The following is a 25,434-nucleotide window of genomic DNA, read 5'->3' as shown; positions in this document are numbered from 1 at the left end:
ATATGTGCCCTGAAACTCCAGCCATTTCAAGCTTTGGCACATGGTCAAGTGAAGCATGAGATCCAGACTCACGGACTCTCCAGCAAAAATGCCTTATGTTCAAAACTGGGAATTATTTACAGAAGCGTCTTGGCTGCTCTTACCCTGGAAACCTTCCATCATTAGTTGCCTAAATATCTCCTGCCTCTTAACATTTTCCTCACACTCTGCTAAGCACAGGTTCATCTCAAAAATTGTTGCCTGCAGGTGTGTATCAGGCTGGCTTGCATAAACACAACCGGTCAAAACCTAACCAAGGGCAGCTGCATTAAAACCTGTTTGAAAATACAATTGTCTTTGAACAGTTCTTTACATGTCAGTAGAGATCCAAATAGAATCAGCCCAATTCATGCAACTATATACTATCCACAACATTTCTTGGGGATTCAGCCTTTTTTGTTATCCCATGAATGATGTAAACGTTTAGTTAAATTAGTCTTGGTGATTTATTTTGTTTGGGGGTTGCAGAGTCCTCACTTCTGTCCAACAGTGACTTTCTAATCCTGGGCAGAAGCAATATACTCTGCTGTTCTGTTCTGTGTCTCAGTTACCGTGCATTTCTTTTTGGTCAGGGAATGGGATTTAATAATACAATAGTTATATTCAGAGTAATTCACAATTATTGCAGGACTAACTTCTAATTTTCTATGCCTGTCTTGAGAGCAAAGTTGACTTCCGAGACCAGGAAGATGCCAGCCTTTATACTTTACTCCTGCTCTATTCATACACTTAGCAGTGGAGCATTTTCCCATATCTGGCTATCAAGCTGACATCTTATTCTCACTAAAACCCTCTAATAAAGTGACTTTTCCTCTCTTTTTCAGTTGTATTTTTTATTTTTATTTTTTTAATTTAAATCTTTTTGTCTGTTTGCTTGTTGTGATCAAAATGTACACCATGTACTTAAAGAATAGAGGGCTGGATCACAACCGATATAAATTGCCCTTCACTAAGGCACGCTGTTCAGTATGAAATTTGAGCGCATTACTTTGCAACTTGGAACCAGTGTTGTGTATTTATTATAATTTTTCTTTATGCTGTCAAAAAATACATGGGCTTTGTATCTGGAGAGCATAGTTTTTGATTCTTTTTTTGAAGATTGACCATTCTCTTATGTTCCTTGGACATGCATGAATGGACATTATTTCATAATCAATACCAGGGATGCTGGAAGCTTGTTTTTGAAGGTGTTAATTATCTTGTCTGCTGCTTTCCATGCTAATCAAAGTTAAAAAAAAAAAAAAAAAAAGTCCCTTGACTGGTTAGAACACCATCATGTGAAACACTAGCATGGAGGCAAGTAGCAAAACTAAGTGCAGGAAACCTGGTGTTTTAATTCCTTACTATTGACTAAGCAGTATGTCTCTTCCAGAAACAAAGGAAGGGGGATTAAAAAATCTCTGTCTGACTGGACAGGGCCCTGAGCAACCTGCTGACAGAGTTGACACTGCTTTGAGCAAGGATATTGGACTAGATGATCTCCAGGCATCCTTCGAACCATTCTGTGTGAAATAATGTAAATGTATTTAACGAAGCTAACTAATGGATAATTGGAGAGAGAGAAAAGCTTTACAAGTAAGGGAGAAAAGCTGTGTTTTAAGATCAGACCTACAAAGAGACAAAGCAGGAGAGGGATGAAAGTATTCAGAAAAACCCTTCCAAGCAGTAGGATTTGTAGAGGAGGCTCTCTGTGAAAAATAACAGTAATACAACTACTCACTTTCGTAGTCTATCTTTGTTAAAGGCACGAAAATGGAGTTAGACCATATCGGCGTGGTTAAGGATTTTCTCCATCTAAAGAAAATGAATGTCACAAATTGTATCAGGTTTAAAGCTCAGACCCTGTCTGAGCCCTGCACTACAGACTGTACTGCTTTTGCCTCTGGGCATATCCTGGTTAGAGTAGGGCAGGGATGCTGCACGCAGTGTGCCGGCGATTTTTCACCACCCTCTTCCAGTGTCCGAAAAATTGCCGTGCCTGGAACAATAAAATAAGTACCTGCAATATTGTTAGCTCTGCTGGTTGGCATCAAATTAGAGGAAGAATGGGCCACACTTTTTGTCCTCTATTTTTAAAAATCAAGGGAAGAGTTATTATAAATAAACTCTTGCCTGCAGGCTTTCTTTTCCTATTTGTTTGTGCAATGTCAGGGAAATCCTTCATTATAAAGATTATTTTGCTTTCAGGAACCTATAAAACATTTTAGTTTGCCAAAAGTTTTGCTTTGTAGGAAGCAACACATCAGGGCTTAGTAAATTTATTTCTTTTATAAGCATTGTGCTGAAAGGAAAACCCAGCAAAAAATAAATAGAGCAAAAAGGGAAGTGATAGGAAGGAGGAAGATAAATCTGCAAGGATGTATAGCCACTGGCTACTGAACCTCTAGTTTCATCCTGCCCCTGTGTATGCTTTAAAGACCTGGCTTATTCCATTAAAACCTTTTCTTTTATTATTATTATTTTTCCCTCCAGTGCTGCTACCTCCACCCAGTCCACCTCATCACAACAAACCGTTAGACACATCTTGTGGTCCTTGAGCGGTCCTAGGTGGCATCGGAGGTGGTTTTGCTCTTTGTGAGGGTAGGTTGGCAGGAAGAATAGGCCTGTTTGCAAATGTTTGGGGAAATTGTTTATGACCAATTTGCATGCGGGAGGGAAGGCCTATTTTTGCATGGATGTATTCAATCATTTTGTTCAAATCTTTCAGTGCTTTAGTAATTTTTTTTTCCTCTTGCATTAGATTTAATTTCGGCTTTATCACAGCTCATTTTGGGTCTGTATTTAAGATTGACTTTCACGCTACACTCATTTTAGGTGAGAACAGCTTTCAGAGATTAAATTGTCCTTCTTGGGAAAAGAAAGAGTACAATGTAACTTAAGCTGCATTTTAAGCACTTAACCTATCTGTCTCTATCTGCCTATAGCAATCAATTTGGACAGTTATACAATGAATGAGTAGTTTGTGAGTCATCCACTGAGATATATTCACAGAGAACATTTGAACAATTCTGGATACCAAACAAATTAACAAATAACTGCTTTCAAAATGGAAAATTACGTTTATTACTCACATGTGCACATACAATGGAGTTGGCCAAAAGTCTTTCCATAAGTCTTTCTTTGCTGTCATTTTCTCAGATTCAAATTCAAAGAGTTTAGTGTAAGAGTTCAATATATCAATGTTAGTTTCAGCAGATCTCCCAACTTCCAAGTATGTAGGAGGAAAAAAAGTGCTACCATTTAAAACATGCATTTATTTCAGTCTTGCAGTCCAGGAATTTCTATGTTGGCATAACAAACAAAATTTTGCAGTTGAAATTTTAGATAAGAAAGGCTTAAAAAAAATAAAAACAAACAAACAAAAGGGTGTTGTTTTTGTTTGTTTGTTTGTTTGTTTTTTTCTTTTCCCTGATTTGTCAGCTAACAAAAGTTCTTTAGAGGTAGGGTACAGGGCTGTTTGTTCTTCTAAACATTCCTATTCTCCCAGGGTAGGATAAGTTCTGTGGAGTTAGAGACGCAGGAGGCAGTGTGTGACTTAGAAGGGAGGATGCGGGTGGCTGTCTGGCTTATTATAAAGTGATTGAAACAGCTGCTCGCTGGGTGAGGTCAGTACTGAAGGGAGTTGGGTCCCAAGTGCTAGGGATCTTCAAAAATTAGCTTTTCTCAAAACGTCCTCCGTTAGGGACACATTCAGATTCACATCATTTAGGCTAGAGTAATTTCACCACTTTCATTGCTTTTATGCCATCGTAATCAGAAAATGTGACCCCCCAAACGTATCCTCTCTGTCCAAGGAATCTAAGGTCTGCGGTCAGAATGTGAATCCGGGCAACTCCAGAGCAAAACAGCTAAGTGAACTCAGGTTTAGAAACACTCACAAACAAAATGTGCTGAATCAAAAATCAACCAAAACAAAGCAAAAAAACTCATCCTTTCCTTACTTATTGTGATGGATAACACAGGGTAAAAATATGTTCTTAAAAAAAATAATCAACAAACAATAACAACAAAAAAGCAGAGGCAATAACAACCAGAGGCAGCAATTTTTAAGTAGCTGAGGTTTTTTTTTACTCTTTTACGGAAAATCTTCCCTCCATCTCCACCAGTATTTCTTTTTGTCCTGGTGAAGTTTTTTTTTTTTTTTTTTTTTGTTTGTTTGTTTGTTTGTTTGTTTTTTGGTGTTCGTTTGTTGTTTGTTTTTGTTTATTTGCTTTCTTTTAAGGCTGGAAGAAGCTGCTGTGATCTTATGGAGGAATTTGTTAGGAACACAGGCTCTGTAGAGCTTCACTGTAGTAGAAATTCATGCCTTATTTTGTTGTATTTTTATTGACTCAAGCATCTGAGTGAGCAAAGATTTTAATTCTACCTACAACAGCCTGATTAGGATGCTGTTCGGTATCTGCACATGGGAAAAGATTTTCTCTCTACATTTTTTGCAGTATTAGATGCAACATTTATATTGAAAGCATTTTGCTTTGACTCTCCAGAGAAAATGCCATCTTTAAAACTGAAAACAGAAGCGACTGTGGTGTTACAGTCATGAAGTGTATGTTCTTCTTTGATCCCAAATCAGTCTAATTTTTGTCACTCTTGTTCTTATTCAATAATAGATTTTCATGTATTTATATGTATCCCATGGCATAGGATACGTAAAATATTAAAAAGGAGATGAGGGCAAAGGTGCAGTAACTCCACGTATGCTGAGTTGAGGGTGACAGACTGCAAAGTGATCTTGCCCTTGAATGCTTTCCCTCATTTACTGCAAGTCCCTACATTTCGTAGAATATCCCAAGTTGGAAGGGACCCACAGGAATCACTGAGTCCAACTCCTGGCTCAGCACAGAACTGCCTAAAAGTCAAACCGTATGTCTGAGAGCATTGCCTAAATGCTCCTTGAACTCCAGCAGGCTCAGTGCTGTGACCACTGCCCTGGGGAGCCTGTCCCAGTGCCCGACCACCCTCTTGGCAAAGAACCTTTTCCTAACATCCAATTCTCCTAAGTCAGCAGTTGAGAAGAATACTGGGTCTGTCAGACACTAGGGGTCTGGTTTTTTGTTTGTTTGTTTGTTTTGCGTGTTTCACGTGTGTGTATGTGTGTTTTTCTCCTTTTTTTCACCTCACTACTACTGGCTGCTGTTCAGAAAGTCCATACAAAGCTTTGGATTGAACCAGCCTAGCAGTACAAGATATGAAATAACTGTTTCATTATTATTATTTGGTTATTTTCTGCACGGCATAATTTCTCAGCATGAATGCTCTTTGGACAGAAAATGTTCCATGTGCAAGTGTTTTGTATATTTTACTGATTTGTAAGCCTGAACACCTAATAGAATTATTGAAAAAAAGGTTATTAGATATGAACACTTCACTTATCAAGGTTAACAGTAAATTATATAAAAATGCATCAGCAAAAATTACTTTTTTTTTTTTTTTTACAGTCCTTATATGGTGCTGAAGTTTCTACTACTCCACAACTACCACTCTTCTATACTCCTATAGATTTAGTAGACATCAGCGTAGAAATGGCTGGACTGAAGTTTCCAAACCCTTTTGGCATTGCCAGTGCAACCCCTGCTACGAGTTCTTCAATGATTCGAAGAGCTTTTGAAGCTGGATGGGGCTTTGCTGTCACTAAAACATTCTCCCTGGATAAGGTAAGAAAATACTTTAAGCCACGTTTAGCATGTAAATATTGCTTTGTATATTTGAAGTATCTGAATCTTCTAGGAGCCTCACTATCTAGCCTGCAGAAAAGAGTAAGCAGGGAAATGTATGGTGCATCATGTAGGTTTAAATAATCTTGGAGCTTCCAGCTGTGTAGTGCAGTGTAAAGGTGGAACAATTTCTGTTTGTCTTTGTTTGTTTGTTGCAATTAAAGGATTTACATTTTTTCCTTTTTATTCAACAACATTTTAAATATTAACCAGCTAGTAACAGTAACGGTACTTTTTTTAAACATTGCAGTGGAAATGTTTTCTGTGAGGGATCAGAATGCAAAGGGAATGAGTAACAGCTTTATCAAGCAACTCATGAAAGGCTGTTTCCGTGCCAAGGACTGCCAAGATAAGCCATTGAAATTGAGTTCCAATTGCAATGTGATAATGTAGGTGTGAGCTTGAGACTGGGTGGGCAGTGGAAGAGAAAGATGGAAGCAACATAAAACAAGCTATGGAGGGACTCGTTCTGCTGAAGGTTTGTAGTACAGAGATAATGCTTCAGTAAGATGAAGTGGAAGAGGAAGGAGTTAGAATAAATTCATGAAGACTATAGCTCGGTGTGTCACCTAAAACAAATTCTCAAAGCAATTTTTATTAAAGTGTATGTTTGGATTATGTAACCTGAGAATTGCATGTAGACTGGGCTTTCTGCTACAACAGTCAAATGGCAAAATGAGACTTAGAGCAAGAAGTTTAGACAGTGAAACAAAAGGACAATTTTGAGAAATGTATTCCAGAGGAAAGAAACAGGATTTGGGTTGGGATTACTTGTGTTGGGAGGAAGAGGATCAGAGGGAACGCCTGAGTAAGTGTGAATGATGGCAACGTGTTGTCAATTAATGACAAAGAGTAGCATGCAGGGAAGAGAGCTTTTGAAATACATTTGGAAACGAGGGAGTTTTATTCTTGCTTCAGAGATGAGAAGTAAAAGTGGATTAGTGGATGGAGACCTTTGCAGGAGACATAAAGAGAAAAGGCACATTTTTTTTACTCTGCCACCTCAGAGGGTGACCCTGTAACAAAGAGGAAGGTCTAAGGACAAAGTGCTGTATTCCTAGAGCATAATGTAAAATATGTCAGGCTGGCTTCTTCTCTTGCTTACACCGAAGGTAGACCAAGGAAGTCCGTGCTCATTTGGATTGCAATGGAGATTCCAAACTACTTCACAGGGTTTCTTATTAAAACACTTTTTAGGACATAAATGTCATTCAAGTGTGTTTGTAACTGACTTATGCATATAACATACTGTCAACTGTAATTATTCAGTGCCTAGGCTGAAGGCAAGCACATAGCAAGTACTGAGATTTATTTATTAATCAGTGTTATTGCTGATATGCTTGCTGTCCTGCAAGACTGTGCATTGATTACCAGGTCTCTCAAGAGCTAAACAGACACTGACAGTGTTACAGCTTTGAGTGGTAATTCAGAAGGAAAGACTTGTGTGTTGCAGGAAGTGATGATGGTACTCCAGTAAGCAGCACAGTCTCTCTGAATTGTTTCTGAAATAGTGAGTGTCGTGCTCTGGCAGAATGAATTGGTTGGAGATCTTTCTAGAGAGAGAATTTCTTGAATCATACATTGCAGCGTGCAGTAGCACTGTCCCACCGAAGTACTAGCTAGTTTTATGCCGTTATATTCTTCCCAATAGTGTACTTCCCATGGGGGTAATGCCTTAGTATTTGTGATGATTTGAGATGCTTGGCTGCAAGGTGCTGCAGAAATAAAACTGCTCAGTTTGTAATACTATCATGGTAATTAATGCTACAAAAATAAATATTTCAAATGGAAAGAAAGGCCTAGGGAGGTACAGCAGTTCTTATTTGAGCAACGAGTACCACACAAAGACTGCTCTGTTGACTTAACGCTGGAACAAATAATTAGTACAGATTTTAGGTTAATATAGGTTGGCATAACATTACCTTTTTTTAAAAAAAAACTCAGTTTCCAATCGCATAGATGCAAATCCTATGTGGTGTTCAGCACGGAGCAGAATGCTCTCATGGTCTGCAGTACCTGTGGAAGTAGAGATTTCAGATTTACTGTCCTACCAAGCTAGTAACAGCTGTGTAGCAGGGCCAGGAAAAAAAGATTTCCAGATCTGAGCCTGCATTGCCAGTGGGAGCAGGTGGAGCTGCTCCCCAGATTAGTTTCCAAGAACAGAACTACTTCTGGGAGGAAGGGAGCTTGCTGGACACAGTTTTTGGCAGCTGAAACTCCTCTACTTCAGCCTTGGTTGTATGTGGTACAAGCAGGATTCTGCGTTTATCCCTGCTGCTTTACTTAATCTGTCCTGTTTAGGTTTAACTTGTGATTGCCCTTCATATTTGCAATAGTTAAAGGCCAAGCATAAACTGCCTGTGCAACTGTGCGGAGCTTAGCAGTAGCAGAAACACTGCCTCTTCCAGGGCTGGTCACTGAACTCACCACCATGCGCTGTCAGTGGCATGGAGACCAGTGACTTCACAGGATCACAGAATTGAAGGGGTTGGAAGGGACTTCCAGAGATCATCGGGTCCAACCCCCCTGCCAAAGCAGGTTCCTTAGAGAAGGCTGCCCAGGTAGGCGTCCAGACAGGCCTTTAATACCTCCAGAGAAGGAGACTCCACAACCTCCCTGGGCAGCCTGTCCCAGTGCTCTGTCACCCTCACCGTGAAGTTCTTACACATGTTGGTGCGGAACTTCCTGTGCTCCATCTTGTGGCCGTTAGCCCTCGTCCTGCCCCACAAAACACTGAAAAGAGGTTGGCCAGAGAGGTTGACTAGAGGTTGACTTCCCTATTGACCTTTGGCATCCTTTGGCACTCGAGGTAAACTGGTTGATGCAGGGTAAATCTGAGTGACGTTTAGCAAATGGAAAGCACATACAGCCTATCTACAGATTTCCATGTGTTAACTGCAGTGTGATGGAATAAGAACAGAGAAAAAAAGACAGATAAAGCATTGCAGGAGATTCAAGGACAGAGATAAAAGGACTCAGGTTGGAGAGCTGTGATTCTTATAAGACAGAGCATTCATTTCATATGAACTTCCACTCCTTTTCCCTCTTTCACTGTCTAGCATGAAAAACTCCTGTAAAATGCTAGGCTAGGGATCCCTGCAGCCCATGAGAGGCCATGTGTTCTTGTACAAGCAAATTGTTATATAGCACTTGTGCAATTGTAGCCCCTGGTCCATAATTTACTCCCCCAGTTTTCCCAGCCCTCTTCTGTCTTGACCTCACCTTGAAAGCATCACATGTTGCTACAGAGGAGTTAGCATAGCGCTAACTGTTTCGTGCCATGCTCGCTCCCTTTTCAAACACCCACGTACTTTGCTGCATAATTGCCTTCATGACAACCTGTGTAGGGTTTTCTGTTTGTAGGGTGAGGATTTCAACTCTGAGTGATTCAGCAAATGTTTGTTCTTGCATACTGCTCTTCTGTTGTTGAAAGGTTAAAAAAAAAAAAAAAAAGCTAACGAGTAATAGATGAAATTCCTTCAGAACAGATATGCCTTTAAGTATATAGCACTGTAAATATTTTAGAAGGTACTGGATGTTGTAGTATGATACAAATATTAAATACAGGTTACACCGTACCTGTATATGTTTATAGGTATCTGTGAAGAGGGAGGGTATTTTGTATTTACAAAACCAAACATATGCATAGTTGCAATAGTATCAAGTACATTTGATTTTTTCCAGAAATGAGAATAGCTGCTTTTAAAATGGACTATCATGAGGCAAGAAAAATGGTAACTGAAAAAAAAGCCGCATTACACACACCTTCTCCTACACTCACGACTTCACTCTTTCACTGCAGGATCAACAGCTCATTGCTCTGTTGGTTCAAATAGTGTTTCTGTCTTATTCAGATAACTCTGTGCTGCAAACTATTATTTGTAAATTCTCTTGGCGAGCTATTGAAGGGAAATGGGAGAGCTGCATATCATGGAGTCCGCAAAGAAATGAATTTCAATCATTACCTCTTTTAGAACTTAGAAGAACAGAAAACTACCTGCAGAATGAAAAATCCTGTATTAATTAAACAAGTAACAAAGAGTGGGAGTTTTTAGTAGAATTGTTATTCTGAGCTGGTTTATTTACTTCAAATTTATTGCTGAGTACTGTTTAGTACACCAAATTTACATTAAAAACTGTAATCGGAAAGTTTGTATAAACATAGTACCAAAACAAGCCAGAGATTATATGAAGTCTGCATGCCTTTTCTCTATACATATCTACCACCACAGTGAGCTTATAACATAAATTAGGGCTCCATCATCTCAGTTCTGGCTTTGTCGTTCTCTCACTGCATTGTATGGGCTGCTTAGAAAGAGGAAAAACAACTGGGATAGCAGAAATATTTGCTTTGATTTTTAGATGCTTCCTTCACTTCTAAAATTTAATTCTGATTAATCAGATACATCTGTCTTTATTCTGTTGTGACATGCATTGATTTGTGATGCTGTCGCTTTCAATAATGTGGAAGCAGTTGCCTTTATTATGAGAACCGGCAGAAATCAACATGCAGACTAACTTCATTTTTAATCTTTAATGTTTTTTTCATTGCGTATGAAGAAAGTTGCACGGATGATTTTAAAAACAAAGCTACAATTAAAATTAGATTACATTTGAATGAATCCAAAGCAGAGAAAACTTTCTAGTCATAATATATGTTTATAAAATTCACTGAAGTAAATTTTACAATATGTTTTCAGAACCATTTCTAAATGAACACAATTGCTGGTAGAGAATTCATTAATTTACCTGGTGTGTACAGAGCACTTCATGTGCTGCTGTTATAATGTACAGATTCTGCCACTGACTACTTGTCTCTGTACGTTTGCACTACGTACACCTCACTTTATAATTGACGTGGTGAAGAAAAAAAATCATAGTACAATGATGCATTGTTTTCCATAACATTAGTATTTCACAGAAGTGAATCTGTATTACAAAATGTATATTTTTGTATGATATTACAGCACAGTAATTTAGATTAAACTAGTTATAATTTATGGTGCCAAGCCAAAAAGCTATTTAAGATGCATTAAAATGCAGAACCATGACATTTGAAATTCTGATGTTCTTAATATGACAAAGGTTATTCTATGGAGTTTTGCTATAATATGAAATATTAATATTTCACAATACAGTTTTGATGAAGTACAATTTGCCTAGCTTGCATATGATAAAGAAATTAAATGCTTACCAGGGGAGTTCAGTGAGAATTAGAGCCCTGCCTGAACATCTGCTTGAAATGTTATTATCCTGTCCTACTGACAGCATTGCTCCCTCATTGTTTTTTGAGATTGACAGCTGAATATTGTACTGATTTCTGCAGCAAATATGTTTAGGTGAACTTTGTTTCATTTTTTAGGAATTTAGAACATGCTTTTGATTTCCATCCTATATTTTTTTTTATACTCTTGACATTTGTAAGTGCCAGATTGAGGTCTAGTATGCTGTAGCAAAGATAGACCATTGACTTGCGACGAAATGCCAGTTGATATCTCAGTAAACAGAAATATTACTATTCTTTATTGTGTGGTCTGTATGAAAGCTGTATGAGCTTTCTTTGGGGAGACAAATGATCAGATTGTTAATGTCAAATATAAAAAGGACTGTTTGCCTTTCTACTAAATAACATCAGACAACTTTTATTGACTACATTATTTGAACAGAAAAGTGGGCATTTTACAGGATTCCTTTGCATACAAAGCTCTGTAAGTTCAATTATTTATTGTTTTTACAAACGTGAAAGTGATTATTAATGGTCTTAACATTCTTATGTGTTCTTTATGTAAATTATTGTGTTCTATATTTCTGAGAAAAAAAGTGTTAATAAGAAATATCAGCTTGGTTGTTTCCCAATATTTACCTTTTTTTTTTTTTTTTTAGATCTCTGCATAAAACTAGTACAGTTTAACAAATGATGTAAAAGACCAGAGAAATGCAATTGAGTGTAATTTTTTTTTTTAAGTGCTGTAACTATAACATTATGTTTTATTTGAATATTTTTATACATAAAATGTGTTATCTGAGTACAAAAAGGAAAAAATCATGCTGTGAATCTGAACAAATGGCATTTATAAAGTATTACTTTGAAGAAAAAAAAATAAGCCTCTGAAGAAATGTCTAGTTGCACTCTTCCTGTAGCATTAAATATGGCAGAAATGCTCCATTTCTTCTTCAATGAGAGCCACAGAACAGTCTCCCTTGGTGAAATCTATTATCCCAAGGTAGGGAACACAATCTGACAACTCAGCAGTGGAAGGGATGGAGGGATCTGTCACACAGGTGTGTGAGCAGTGTGTCCGTAGAACTCATTCATGCTAAAGGAGAGATTTCTACAAACAGAAGATCTGCAAGCCACTTTCCATATTTTCACTTTTCCTTCCATTCACCCTCATGGAACAGAGAGAGCTTGGCTGTAAAATTGTCTTATGCATCTTGAGCTCATTTCATAAATTCCATAGAGCCGGTAAGCCAGCAATGACATAGCTTCCTTAAAGCTGTGCACGAATCTGGCCATCAAAGGTAAAATTATTTACGTGTCAAAACTGGTTCTTGGTAGGCTATAGGTTGCTCACATGTAATTTTCTAAGGATTCATTTTCCATTTGTCTACTTGGCTTTTTTACAGAGTATTTAGAGATCCTTTATTTTTTATTTCGTGTTCATTTTGAACCAATGTTTTAAAACAGTGCAGCAACAATGGACCAACATAATCTAAATTTGAGGATTAACCTTGAGCTTTGGGCAGCTGGTAAATAAAAACTCGTTAACCAGTATTTTAATGAAACATTTTGTGCACTTAAAGTGGCACAACTGAGAAGCAGTTCTAGTGAAGTTTAGAAGAGTGTAAAGATTTTAATACCGAGTATTTTGTTTCATAAGCCTTTCTATAAAGGTATTTACCAAAAGTAGGAGTCATAATATGTTGCCTCTGGGAACTGGACCAGTACTTAAGAGATGTCCTTTGTAATAACAGTCCAACTACTAGCTTATCAAACAGAATGGATGCAAATATGGCAGTTGGCTAAAAGTCTCAATGGTACTTATTTTTATGTTAAAGAAGCTGCTCAGTTCTTTACTACTATTGTTTTGTTTACTTCCTTCTTAAAATGTATGCAAATATTTAACTAAAGAGAGAGAGAGACAAAGAGCACACGCATGATTTTTCAGAACTGCTAAGAATCTGTAGCTCCTGATGGCTGTATCTGAAGTGCTCAACATTTTTGAATATCACATCCCGAGTAAACACGATTCTGAAAAGCATGTATGCGATGTACTTGTGTCAAATATCATTCAGACACAATTTTCTGTAGTTGTTTCATTTGTCCTTGGAAGACTGTTAGTAATCTTGGTGCTAGCTCAAGTAATTTTGTGTCTGAAAGGAACTCAGCTAAAAAGGCAGATTCAGTGTAAGCTAGAAATTGCCAAGTGTAATTCTGAAATTTAGATTTTTTACACTTAAGTTTCATTCTCAGTTCAGATTTGTTGCAGCCTATTTTTAGTATTTTGCTTTCTTCAAAACAACAGACTGCATAAAACCTTCCTTAGTGATATTAATCTATTCAATAATTTATTAGAAAAATTGTGTTATATTTTTCATCATGATTCTATTTTAAAAATGCCTTTCCAAGGCATTCACAGCATAAGGCTGTATTTAACACTTCAGAATTGCCTTCTCATAAATGACCTAAACTTATTTCTGTGGGGTGTGGGTAGGGAAATTGTTATGATTCACGGTAAGAGATATCCAGAGACTTTCAGGAAAAAACTAAGGTTTTTATTTTGTTATTATAGAATTCAGAAGTTTCTCTCCAAATTTTTTTTATCAAGTCATTGAGTGTCCCCCTCCACCCTTGCCCCCCTCCCCCCCATTTGTCCAAATGCATATTTCAGTGGTTTATCTTCCTCATTTCAACATTTCCATTGTGATGAAATCTCCAGGATGTAGTGACTTTGATAGGTGTCCTGAAGTACTGAAGGAGAATGAGGAAAAAGTTATCTTTACACTTCAGTTGCTCCAGTTTATAGTCCAGCATCTTTGCTGAGGTCTACATTCAGAATCTGTACGTGAAGTAGATAGCAGTGGCCAAATGTTGGCTTCTGTAAGAATCTAGGTGAAGCTTTGGGACTCCACCCCCGCTCACTAAAAATAATGGGCTGCAGGTTTATAGAGGAAGGCACGCTTCTAGCACCATGCCTTCTCCCCCTGGGCACCAGCTAGTTGCTTGTTGGTCAGCTGTGCACATGGTACAGACTGGCTGGTGGACAGACACTTTTCCCTCACCTCCACCTGGGAAAAGAGAACTGAAGCATCCCATACAGCCTTTGAACGCGCCCAAGAAATACGGTCCCAGATTGACTCAATGTGGACACTCAATGTCAAACATGTATGTTCTGGTACGTAGCTTATGTTAAGAAGTTTGCAGACATAAGCTGAAATGATATATCTCTAATCTAGCGTATATTTCCGCACATGGATTTTTACAGGGTTTTTGCTTAATGATTTTTCAGGTGAATTTTGGTTATACCAGAGTAGCTCTTATGTGAGGCATCAGTATGCTTCTCCTGAAAGCTCAGGTTATCTCAGGTCAGTAATTTCCCAGGTGGTAAATGAAACTTACAGGGCTCTGTTTAACATCTGATTTTCCCACACAAGAAGTTAAGAAAGCAAAGAGCTGCTTTTTAAATCTCATAGTGATATAATTGCATTTACTAATGACTGGCTTTGTTGTAAAAGCAGAATGAAGTCCCATATGTTTAAAAAACCTGAGAGGTTCTTATGTTAAAATACTCATTACTAATGTAAATATATATGCCCGTGTATTGTAAATAACACTTCTTATCAGTATTTGAGATTTTATAATTGTCCAAATATTTCACTACAATAGAGATTGTGCTTTTAGCAGACTTCATCAGTAAGAATGTGTAGGATTTTTGTGAATATATATCCTAGAGATAATTGCATCAGGAGACAAATGTCTCCATCCCATGAACTTTGCAATTATTACTCCAAGAATTATCCAAAATGCTGTTGTCACAGCTAATTGAAAAATCCAGTTTTTGGTCTACAGAAAAAGGAGAGCACATCTTTAATATTCTCTTAATATGTGTATTTAGTATTTAATTGTACATTTTCTCATTGTGAATTACAAGAGTATCAGATTCATATGAGGGATTTTATACTACTTAAAAAAATGTATATTTTTACTGAATTACGTTTATGCAATTAAATTATTTTTGTATATTGACTTTTTAAACCTAAAGCTAATCTGCTTTTCTCTAACTTTCCTGGTGCAATTTGGACTATGAAACAGTGAATTATAATGCTAGTTATAGCTACCAAAAGCAGCTAGCAGTACCTTTTCACCGTTTTCTACCATATGCATAAACCATATGCATAAAGTAAGTTTACACATTATTTCTTTAACTTCTTCTTGCCTGACTTCTTTGATAATTCAGTGCAACCTAAGAGTTTTCAAACAAAATCACTGAAACATTAGAAATGAAAACGACATAAAGTAATGTTCTAGCCAGCTGGTTTTTCATTAGCAGCTGACCTGCTATTGCTGTAAAAACCAGAGTCTTGGCTAGACGTCAGTTCAATAAATGAACAGGCTATCTATTGATTTTTCTCCCCCTTGTTATGTAATATGATTTTCCCTCCTTTGCAAGGGTTGCTGTTGTACAGGATGGCGCTGGGATCATGGTCGTGGTAGCGTACTGGAATGTGTGGAGTAAGGAAGGCTGTCACAGCAGTCAATAAGATCTGAGAGGTGTTGACTAATTGCCTGCTAATTACACAGTAAATTGTCTAATTAAGCTGATGGTTAATTAGGGTACGCTCGCACAGCAGTCTTGTGGAATTTTTGTCTGATGTCTGGGAAGCAGCTTGTGTAATTGGCAAACTGGTAAGGACTGGCAGAGAACAGGACTGGAAAGCACGCTGCCAGTAGATGACAGAATAAGGATGCGTTTGCACAAAGGTTGTCATGTAAGCACTGAGGGGTTTGTTAGCCTTCTCCAGCTCCATGGCAGTGGGCTCAGTGAGGAATTTATCTGAAGGCTACTGGAAGGTGTAAATAAAATACAGTTTAAGCATGTAATGTTTGAAAAGCAGTGGCAAGTATTCTTCTCGTGTTTTAGGCAGAATTTAGATTTAGGATGCTTTCCTTCAAAATTTTGGCTAATCAACACAGAATGACAAAATTAATGTGTAGAGAATTTCACCAAGCTGCACAATTTGACCAGGGCAATAATCATTGCATTGTAATTTGTTCAGTGGAGTCACAAAATGATATTGTTTCCTGGGATACTCTGTTTGTATGTTGATGTTGAAAAAGTATGTCTGTTAATAAGGATGCTCACCAACCACCATAACCATTATCTATGATATTCTGAATCCTCATTAGGCTTTGTATCCATCCCTAGCTGTGACAGAGTATGAACAGGTCATAGTGGTGCTCTCAATTAAATGTCTATGAGCTATGCATAAATATAATACAATTAATACAAGTTTCTGGATTCCAGGTTCTGACCCAAAGACCATGGAAACAGTTGAGAGTATTAAACAATGAGAACCTGGACAGTAGAGGAGTGCAGACACCAATTCAGAAGAAGTGTCAATTTGCTGAGATTTAAATTTATAATTTGGTAAAGTAACTTGGTATGTGCACTACCTTAAAGCTAATTACAAATGCAAGCTTCCCACAGAATCAGGAGCATAGCACAGTACAAGATTGGGTCTTTACATAATTCAGAGATTTAATTTGAGCTAAGTATCAACAAATCTGAGGAAAAAAAATAGCTCTTTTTCTATATAACGAATTTCATCTAGAAAGGTTTATAGGTTTGTACGTATATTTATTTAAGTATGCTTTGATGTCACTAGAGCAAAGTAAAGTTTAATGTCCACTTTCAGTCATGGAAATTAGATACTCTTTCATAGGTCCCCATCTTTTTACATTTTAGCATGTGCAATTTTTAGTTCAGGCATGGTGCCTTCCTCTTTCTGGAACAAAAAAAGAAAACAAAGTGAATTCAAAATCTGGATTGATGGTTAAACAGTTGATCTTTAGATTTATTTTTAAATTTATCATAAATGTCTACTCCCATACAAATAGAATCTTAAAAAGAAAACCCACAAAATTTGAGGGTGTAAATCATGCTTTCTTTGAATTAAATAAGCCAATTTTATCCCATGGTCCTGCTGCTTCTACGTCCCTGCACATGCACAGTTAATTGTGCCTTTATGTAGCAGCCTTTATGTTGTGAGGTTTTGCTTATGATTTTTCCTTCAAAAATAACTAAGCAAAATCATGGGACACTGAGTGGTTTCTCACTGTGCCAGTCATCAGACGTGGGACTCCAAACAGTGAGGGCAAGCTACAGGGCCTTAAACCTTCTCTGGGAGGATTATAACAATACTTGCAATGCCGCTCCTCTGTGTGTATTTGCACAGACCAGAATGCTGCAATTCCTCTGTGTCCAATTCTGTGAATTTTTGCATTAAGTACAACAAATGTAATTCATTGATTCAATTCATTAGTATCCATGGAGGCTATATATATCTAATTTTCCTTCAAATAAAATATTTTTTATATTTGTATTTGATAGTTACATGTATGCATTTCCATAGCCATCTGCACATGTGCAAAAACAGGTCTCCTCAGTTCATTTTGCCTTACTATTTTTTAAGGATTTTTCCTTAAAAGTATTAGAGAAACTATTCTTTTTGTCTCTGGCAGCACGTTCGGGAACAAAGCTCACTTCTGCAGCCAGCTGCGGGAACTGAAAGCACACAGTGCAACCATCACACTTGCTTTTGTTTTCTGTCATGGGACAGCAAACAGATATGTTGCTAGTGCATTTTATTCTCTGAAGACAAAGGAGTTCAGAGGATAATTGTTACCTTCTTGCATTCTTCCAAAAGAATTTCTGGCACATAATAGTATTTCCAGTATAATAAATTGCACAAACAGAGAGAAAGAAAGATACATCAAGTAATTCACGTAGTGAATACATAGTATTGTGAACACACAGTAAATGTATATATGTAAAGCCTTATTACAACATCATAATCTATAACAAAAATTATGTGGCAATAATGGTGTTCTTAAATAGCAATTACCAACTTTTTGAGAAATCATTTTTTAAAAATTACTAATGTTTTCAGACGCAGTTGTAGCTGCACCTTATTATATATCTGTATCTCAGTGTGGACTTGATCAAAACTGGAAACATTTCCCAAGTACCTGTAAGCAGTAATTCCCTGACTACATTCATTCCCAAAGCATCTTCATTGTCTGTTTTAAAACCTAGCGCTTAAGCAATGGGGTCAGAGGAGCCTGTTGTGCGTGAGCTGTTGGTGTTGCGTTCCAGCGTACGGACTGTGATGGTTCTCTCCACATGTGGTTCAGGGGAGCTCCTGCTCACCTCCCTTTTATTTAATGTGTATATCAAGCCATAGAGAAGGTTTAGCAAAGTGTCATTGATTTAAGTGTTTTCAATATGTCGAAACTCAGCTTTACAACTCTCAGCTGATTTAGCTTGAGCAGTTGATTGCATTATTCACTGTTTGTGGGAGACTGGGGCATGGCTGAGAGCACGCTGAGCAAAAGTCAGTCCAGACAAGATAGGAGTAATGCTGGGATCGTTAGAGGAAACATCCAGAGGCTACGGCAAGAGAATTATCAGTCCTTCCGGCTGAGGGATGTAGTGCTATTCCAGGCTGTTGCTGCAGCAGCAGATAAGAGCCAGAAGACTACACCCCTTTTATTTTCTGAATGCAGGCCTTGGTAACACTATCCGTGCTCTGTATTTCAAGATTAACCTTCTGCCAGTGCTTGCTATATGGGACTACATCTTAAATCTATCCAAGTATTTTTGGTGGTGACAAACTTCATGCCTTGGATGCCACAAAGTGCCTCACTGGGGAATTAGCAATGCTCCCTGCCCGTACTGGCCGTCCCCCTTAGGCTGGGATGGAAGGGAAGGAGATGCAGTTCATCTGAGTGCGCCTCTGCTGGGAGCTCTTGTCCTGAGGTGATCTCAGCCTGACTGGTAACTTCAGCACAAACTTGAGGAACTTCTTTTTTTAATTTAATTTTATTTTTTTCCTCCTTCACTATGCAAAAATTGAGGAAAGGGTTTTCAGTTCCTGCTCTTCTTTAGTACTCTGTTTAAGTTGATGTTGCTGCCAGGACCGTTGTTCTCAGAAGGTCAGTTGCTTGCTGCTGTTGTGTAAGAGATGCATATTGAAGACTGCTGGGGGTGCCTGGGTTGGGTGGTTTCGCAAGAAGATAATGCAGATCTTGAGCATATAAAAAGTATTTGTTTATTTTCCTATATTCTATTGTATTTTAACTCAGATGAATTTCTCTGCTTACATTTTTGGTGTTTTGTTTGTTTTATTCTTTGATATCCAAAGTTGTGCCTACAGGGATAGCAGAATATTGGAGTCTATGTCTGAAGTTTTGGAGCACAAGTTTTTGAGTGTCACATTTTTGTGATGGTTATACTTCTGTCATTTCTTATTCCAAGCTAAACATCTGCATTTCTCTTGAGCTAAGATTGAACAAACCTATCAGCTAGCAAATTCAAAAGGCAATGTAATATTTTTTTTTTTCTAGAAACGGAAAGTTTAACCTTGAAATGCAAACTTAATCTTCACTTTGCAATAAAACTGTATGTATCTAAATACATAGTTTTCTTCACTTGAGCACCTTTACCCTCATAATATCATTTGTTTTCTTTTCCATTCTAACTCTATGGTTTGAGAACACTAAAAGTATATGAAGGGGAGAATAAGAACATATTGTGAGGATAAAGTATTAAAACTATAAACCAAAGACCCATCAATCTTGCAACTTCTTATGCACATCTTAAGTACTACAAATAATGCTTTGCTACCATAACAAAACTTGTTCTTAGTGTCTGTTGGCAGTTGCCTACCTATAGACACATAAGCTGTCTTTAATGTATTTTTAATTGTTTTTCCTCGCATGCACTTCTTGCATTCTTCCTTTAATATGATTTTTTTTTTTAAATAGTGCCATTGTCTGCAAGGATTTAATGGGGGGGGGGGCCCGGGGGGTTAAATTAACAAGACAGCAGTTTCTATATAAAGAGACCAACAAATTTCAAACTGTGCTAAGAATCTGTCTGTCAGTCAAATTTATGCAGAGGTGAGCTTTGCTTCTGTGTCAGATATCCTCCATGTGTGGCTTTCTTCAATTGCGTCCAAGGGTTCACATTCCCACCATGCCTCTTCCTTGTATGTTTTCCTTATCTTTTAAGAAGGCTCTTGTCAGCTAGCCGTTTCTGCTCTAAAATGATCTTTTATCACTGGCAGTTGACCATCCGTACTTGATCTTTGCAGGATGTGTTGGACTGTGTCCCCATTTATGATGTAGGTGTTGGAACATGCCATCACTCACGTTCCTGCTTTACTGTCTGTAAAGAGCTCACGATGTGCTAGCTGTTGTTGAAAACCATGATGCTAGAGCCTGTTCAAAAACAATGTGTCTTAGTAGCATGGTCGAGGATGTAGTGTTTGAATTCATCGTCTGTGTTTACAGTGAAGTGTGTTGATATAGCTAAACTCTCATTAAATGCAAGGAAGAAACATTTTTTTTCAAAATGATAGAAATGAGAGTTGGTGGTTTTAAGAGATCTTTTGTAAACGTTACTGGGGGCAGGGAAGGCAAACCAGCATTTCTAGCCAATCCATGCCTGCACACATGTATCTCTTCTGGCTGGAGCTTTCCCCTTTGGTGCCATTAGCATTTTCATTTCAAAAAACGACAGTCTGCAGTGGAAGCAGTAAAAATGTTCAACCTGTGGTTTAAATTATTGATTTTTTTGAATATTGAAGCTGTATTTCAAATGGGTTTTGTTAGAGTTACTTCTGGGTAGAGGGTTCCAGAGGTAATTTGATATCTAAAAGCCTGTGTATTTCAAAGCCATTTCAGTCTTTTGAGTTCCTTCAGCTGATCAGCTGATTGGGTAAAACATCTTATTGTCTTCTGAATTGCAGGCAATAGATAAACTGCAGCTCAAGGTTAGCACGTAGACTAGCATACAATGCTCTTGGTGATTTATTATGTGTACTCAGTGTCCAATCAACTGACAAAAATAGCTCATTTATTTTTAATGCGGTAACTTATCTTCACTTAAAAAAGAAAACATCTTTTGAAATGCTAGTATTCACAATTTAGATGGGGGGAACCTCTGTTATCTGTATAGCTAGGTAATGATGCATAATTAAAATTAGGTGAGTTTGTGGTATTGAATGCAGCACGTGTAAATAAAAAGTACATGCACGTACTTTTACAAACCAAGTGCTTTATGTTACTACAGAGCTGAACGGCTGCAGCGAGGAAAAAGTCTATTTTAAAGAACTGCAGTACAAGCAGCACTCATATTTGTACACGAATGCTTTGACAAAGGGCTGGGTCGATGACAGTTATATATGTGCAATGTGTAGGAAGTTAGCCATTCTCGGCATCCTTTTGTTCACAGGAAAAAAAAAAGTAAAAATTGAATTAGTGTAATAAGGTTCAGATTTGGCAATCAAGCCATATTGCAGTGCATACGGGAGTTCATGGGAATTGTGGAAATGAAATTAAATGCAGGAATGGACCTGGTTAAGACGTGCTGTTATGACTGGTGATGCTAAATATCATAAAAATAATGGGATGATTCAGATTTAAAGCAGACAGTAATTTTTTTTCTCCTTAAAGAAGCAGTGGGTTAAAGAGTATCAAAATAAAAGGATGTTTCATTGAAGTATGAATTATGCAAATTCAAAATTATGCAACTTATTTTGCAAATATGTATATATATAGTGCATATATATTTATATAAAATTCAAATACATGAAGATAAGTCATGAAAAGATGTGTGGCATAAAGAGCTTATATAATGCCCAATTGGCTTACCACCTACAACAACTAGTTTCTGTGACTGTAGTTAAGAATTTTCTCCAAAGTTTGTTGATATTCTTGTGATAGTGCATTGTAGTTTACAAAATGCTGTTTAAATACCACAAGGATTAAAGCTTCTGCTGTTTTACTGTGTGCATGAAATAGTCTTATCCCTGCTTCCCGTAGACGTACAGCAAAGAAGCCTGCCCTGCCCTGCTCTGTCCTGGCTGCATAAGCCAATGCGTCAGCTAGGGGAAGGTTGTCTAAGGCAAGCAAAGATGTAAAGCTTCCTACTGCCTCCAAAAGCAGAAGCTTGCAGTCCGTACCTGCATGTATACTTTGCTGTTTTGTACAAAAGTGAGCATTGGCTCTACTGTGTATTTTAATCTCTATAACTGGGAATACAAATTTGGTCAAAGAAGCAAACATCAATGTTTTTTGGATATAGGGAGAAATGCTAGTTCTCGACAATATGGAGCTCTTTCTTGTTGGTCCTTACGGAAACCTGGTCAGGAGCAATGCATTAAGCCCCAGAGTTCTGTAGTACAAAAAAAGAATGGGAAGAGATTCCTTATGTCCTATTTATCACTAATACAATTATCCATAATCAAGAATTTTTCTGTGGGGAAAAAGCATATTTATCTTCAAAGAAATTTGTGAAGGATTTTTTTATGTTTAGCATCAAAAGGTTTTTAGATCATTGTCCCAGTTTTAAATCAATAATGGAATAAATGGGGATTCTGTAGGTCAGGCCATCCTCTATAACTCAGGATAGATCTATTCCTCATATTTCTGACTTGCGCATGCACAAGCCCCTTGTAGCCTATCTGAGCTGGCTCTGCCATCACTAGCACCAGAGGCGGAGACACAGCTGTCATACAGGTTCTGACACTTCTGTGGCAGCAGTAATAGGAACATTTACCATTAATTCCCAAAATGAAACCCTAACTCAATTGTAGTCTCAAATAACCACCTTCCTATGGATTTCCAGGGGAATGGACTTCACATCTACCCTCCCTGTTCATGCCTGCTAGATCCTCCGATGAGCATATTTACTTAACTGACAGACCAGAGCAATGACTCTTCAGAGTGCTGGGGTTTTGTGCCTATTATGCATGTAATGAGAAGGAACGTGGCCAGCTCAGAATATTTTTTTTTCTCAGCGGTAAACTGGAGAATCCTCTTGCTAGGAATTGCCATGCAGCATGGGTACTTACCGTTCTTACAAGAATATTTTAATGAACTTTGCTTTTTTTGCATTATTAAATTTGTGTTTTATGTCCCACAGGGCTGAGTTTTAAAAGCCAATAGAATGTCTTTTTTTTTTTTTTTCTTGGGGGTTTAAATAAATAAAAATAAAAAAAAAAAAAAAGTAATAGATAATGAGTAACCCACTGTTATGAAAACTTCACGTGAAAGTGGAGGAAAGACAGAGCTGAGACTTGGTTCTCTGTATCCACCGCAGGCAGATGGGAATGAGGGACCATTCTTTGGCATACAAATTTGATGTGCATTTCAGCACTTGTCTACATGGGTTCCTCTCTGTCAGAGAAGTTAAAACACTTGCAAACACTGTTTATTTATTTATTAAGAGCTCTGTCTGGAAACTTAGACTCAACCCAACAGATTGGAAATCCCTATTTCAAGCCTCTTGAGAGGAAAAAGCTATCACTCCAGATTATGGAGCCTGTGTGGTGCCTCTTAGGAGAACTGCTGGATGGATGTGCAGTGCCCTCAGAGACCACTGGTAGATGTGGCTGTGCTGGCTCTGCCTTTCCTGAAGGCAGCCCAAAGCCCCTCCGAGGGCTGTATACCTGTTGCCACAAGTTCAGCCTCAGCTTTCTGACCAGAGCTGTGCTGCATCCTCATAAATTTTTACATGGTAGCACTTTGTTCTTTATTTAGTTTAAAACTATTCTGATACTATTTCAACTATTTCATGTCTATGAAAATAAATTCCAAGTTTACATGCAGCAATCTTATGTATCCCCCCATTGTTGTAGCCAATACGAAGATGAGAATACTAGCTTTATTTCATGAATTTGAAGGTAGATGAGGCTTCTAACAAAATTCAGAATCTATTGTAAAGATCTGATCTAAAACGTAGCTCTGAATTAAAATGTATTTGAATCTTTACAAGATGTTTAGGTGATGGATTAAGACTCATAGTGGCTAATACTTGGTTTTTCTGCACAGTTATATTAAGTATCCAGTTCTACGCGTAATCAGGCTATGAGAATGGCAAATGGCACAGGCTTGCAATTCCTTCTCAGGCAAAAGACCATTTGGCTTCAATCAAACTTCTGCATAGGAAAAGATGAAAGATTTGCATCATGAAAAGATGAAACAGTTAACATTTAAGGAGCTTGTGGTACCAAAGTAGAAGCATTATGGATAGATTATCATACAAAAGTAAAACAAATTATTCTGCTAGATACTGAAACCCTTCCACTTTCCCTGTGCACTTTTTTCTACACTTTTTCCTGCAACTTGCAATTGTTTAGTGCCACCTGAAGAACCGATACTTTGAAAATTATAATGCTAGCTACTTAAATACCTTTTCAAATATAATTGGTATAATTTCCTTGAATTTCTAACCCCTAAATAACACAGATGCTAATCAATGCTTATAGTATTTAAGCATTCTTAATCCTAATGGAAAAAGAAAATGCTGCAGGTATGTTGAAGACTTACCTTGATATTTGCGATTCATCCTCAACAGATAATTTAAATACATGCTTCAAGGGAGTAACGTGATTCTCCTCTTAATTACTTAATCCAGCAATAAAAATATTTTGGACTATACATAAATTTAAATATAACTCTAATATTCTGTAACTCCCCAATGTTGATTCTTTGTGCAAGAAGTTTAACAACTCTCTAAATAGTATTGTACATAAAAGATTTTTTTTCTCTATTATTGAAGAAATAATATTTTTCCACCCTCAAAGGGAATCATTTATTCCTCTCCTCCTAGGAGAATATAATAGTCTTGATTTACTTACAGGAATCTGGAAGAAAATATTTTAGTGATGGTTCACAATTTACTAATGGAGCTTTACAAAACAGCCTCTAGGAACAGTTATGAATACATTGATTATGTGGCTTCCCTATGAGAAAACAGTAATTAAAATTATATCACAGACTGGATCTGGACATGTTAACATTTAATTAGGCAATAAGTGAGCTTGGTACAGGTGTCCGGAGTTGTTGACAGAAGTGTTGTTTAATTCATGTAGTATATTCTCTTAAATAGATAGTCACCACCTTGCTTTTTTCAAGAGTGAAGTTGTATGCTTAACTAGCAGACATCAGAATTCCTGTGATAGATTTTTTTGTTTGTCTAATTTCTGTCCATACATGAAGTGCAACATCTCAGATGTGTATTTTAAAGAATTGATTTTCTCATTGTTTGTTGTGTCTGTCAAGGATTTTTTTTTAATTATGAGGCTACCTGAGATTTTCCCATTTTCATTTTTTTATTATTATTATTTTTTATTTTTTTTAGCTAGAAAATCTCATTGCGTGGCATTAGATGTCTTGTTTTGTAGCTCATCCCTTTAGGAATTTGCAGCCTGGTGATGTTGCCCTACTGCCTTCTTATGGTGTTTTGTTTAGCAAGTACAAAACAATATTAGTGAAAACAACATCAGACATTGTTTAAACAATATTGTTTTCCATAGTACTAACAGTCTGATGTATGAAGAAGGATGTTATTCTCTCCTCCTCCTAAAGTACAAAAAGAAAATTAATTTGTAT

General features: G+C 37.3%; 1 protein-coding gene across 1 annotated transcript in view; it reads left to right on the top strand.

Moving 5' to 3' along the window:
• The window catches only part of DPYD (dihydropyrimidine dehydrogenase), a 338,501-nt gene that overhangs the window by 168,229 nt on the left and 144,838 nt on the right, over positions 1–25,434 (top strand). The window contains exon 13 of the mRNA XM_035333208.1: positions 5,478–5,693. Within this exon, the coding sequence (XP_035189099.1) occupies positions 5,478–5,693 (216 nt within the window). The remainder of the gene's footprint in view (positions 1–5,477; positions 5,694–25,434) is intronic.

Source organism: Oxyura jamaicensis, chromosome 8 (genome assembly GCF_011077185.1).
Source record: "Oxyura jamaicensis isolate SHBP4307 breed ruddy duck chromosome 8, BPBGC_Ojam_1.0, whole genome shotgun sequence".
Classification (NCBI taxonomy): Eukaryota; Metazoa; Chordata; class Aves; order Anseriformes; family Anatidae; genus Oxyura; species Oxyura jamaicensis.
The sequence above is the reverse complement of the archived record's forward strand: the minus strand, read 5'-3'. Positions and strand labels throughout refer to the sequence as shown.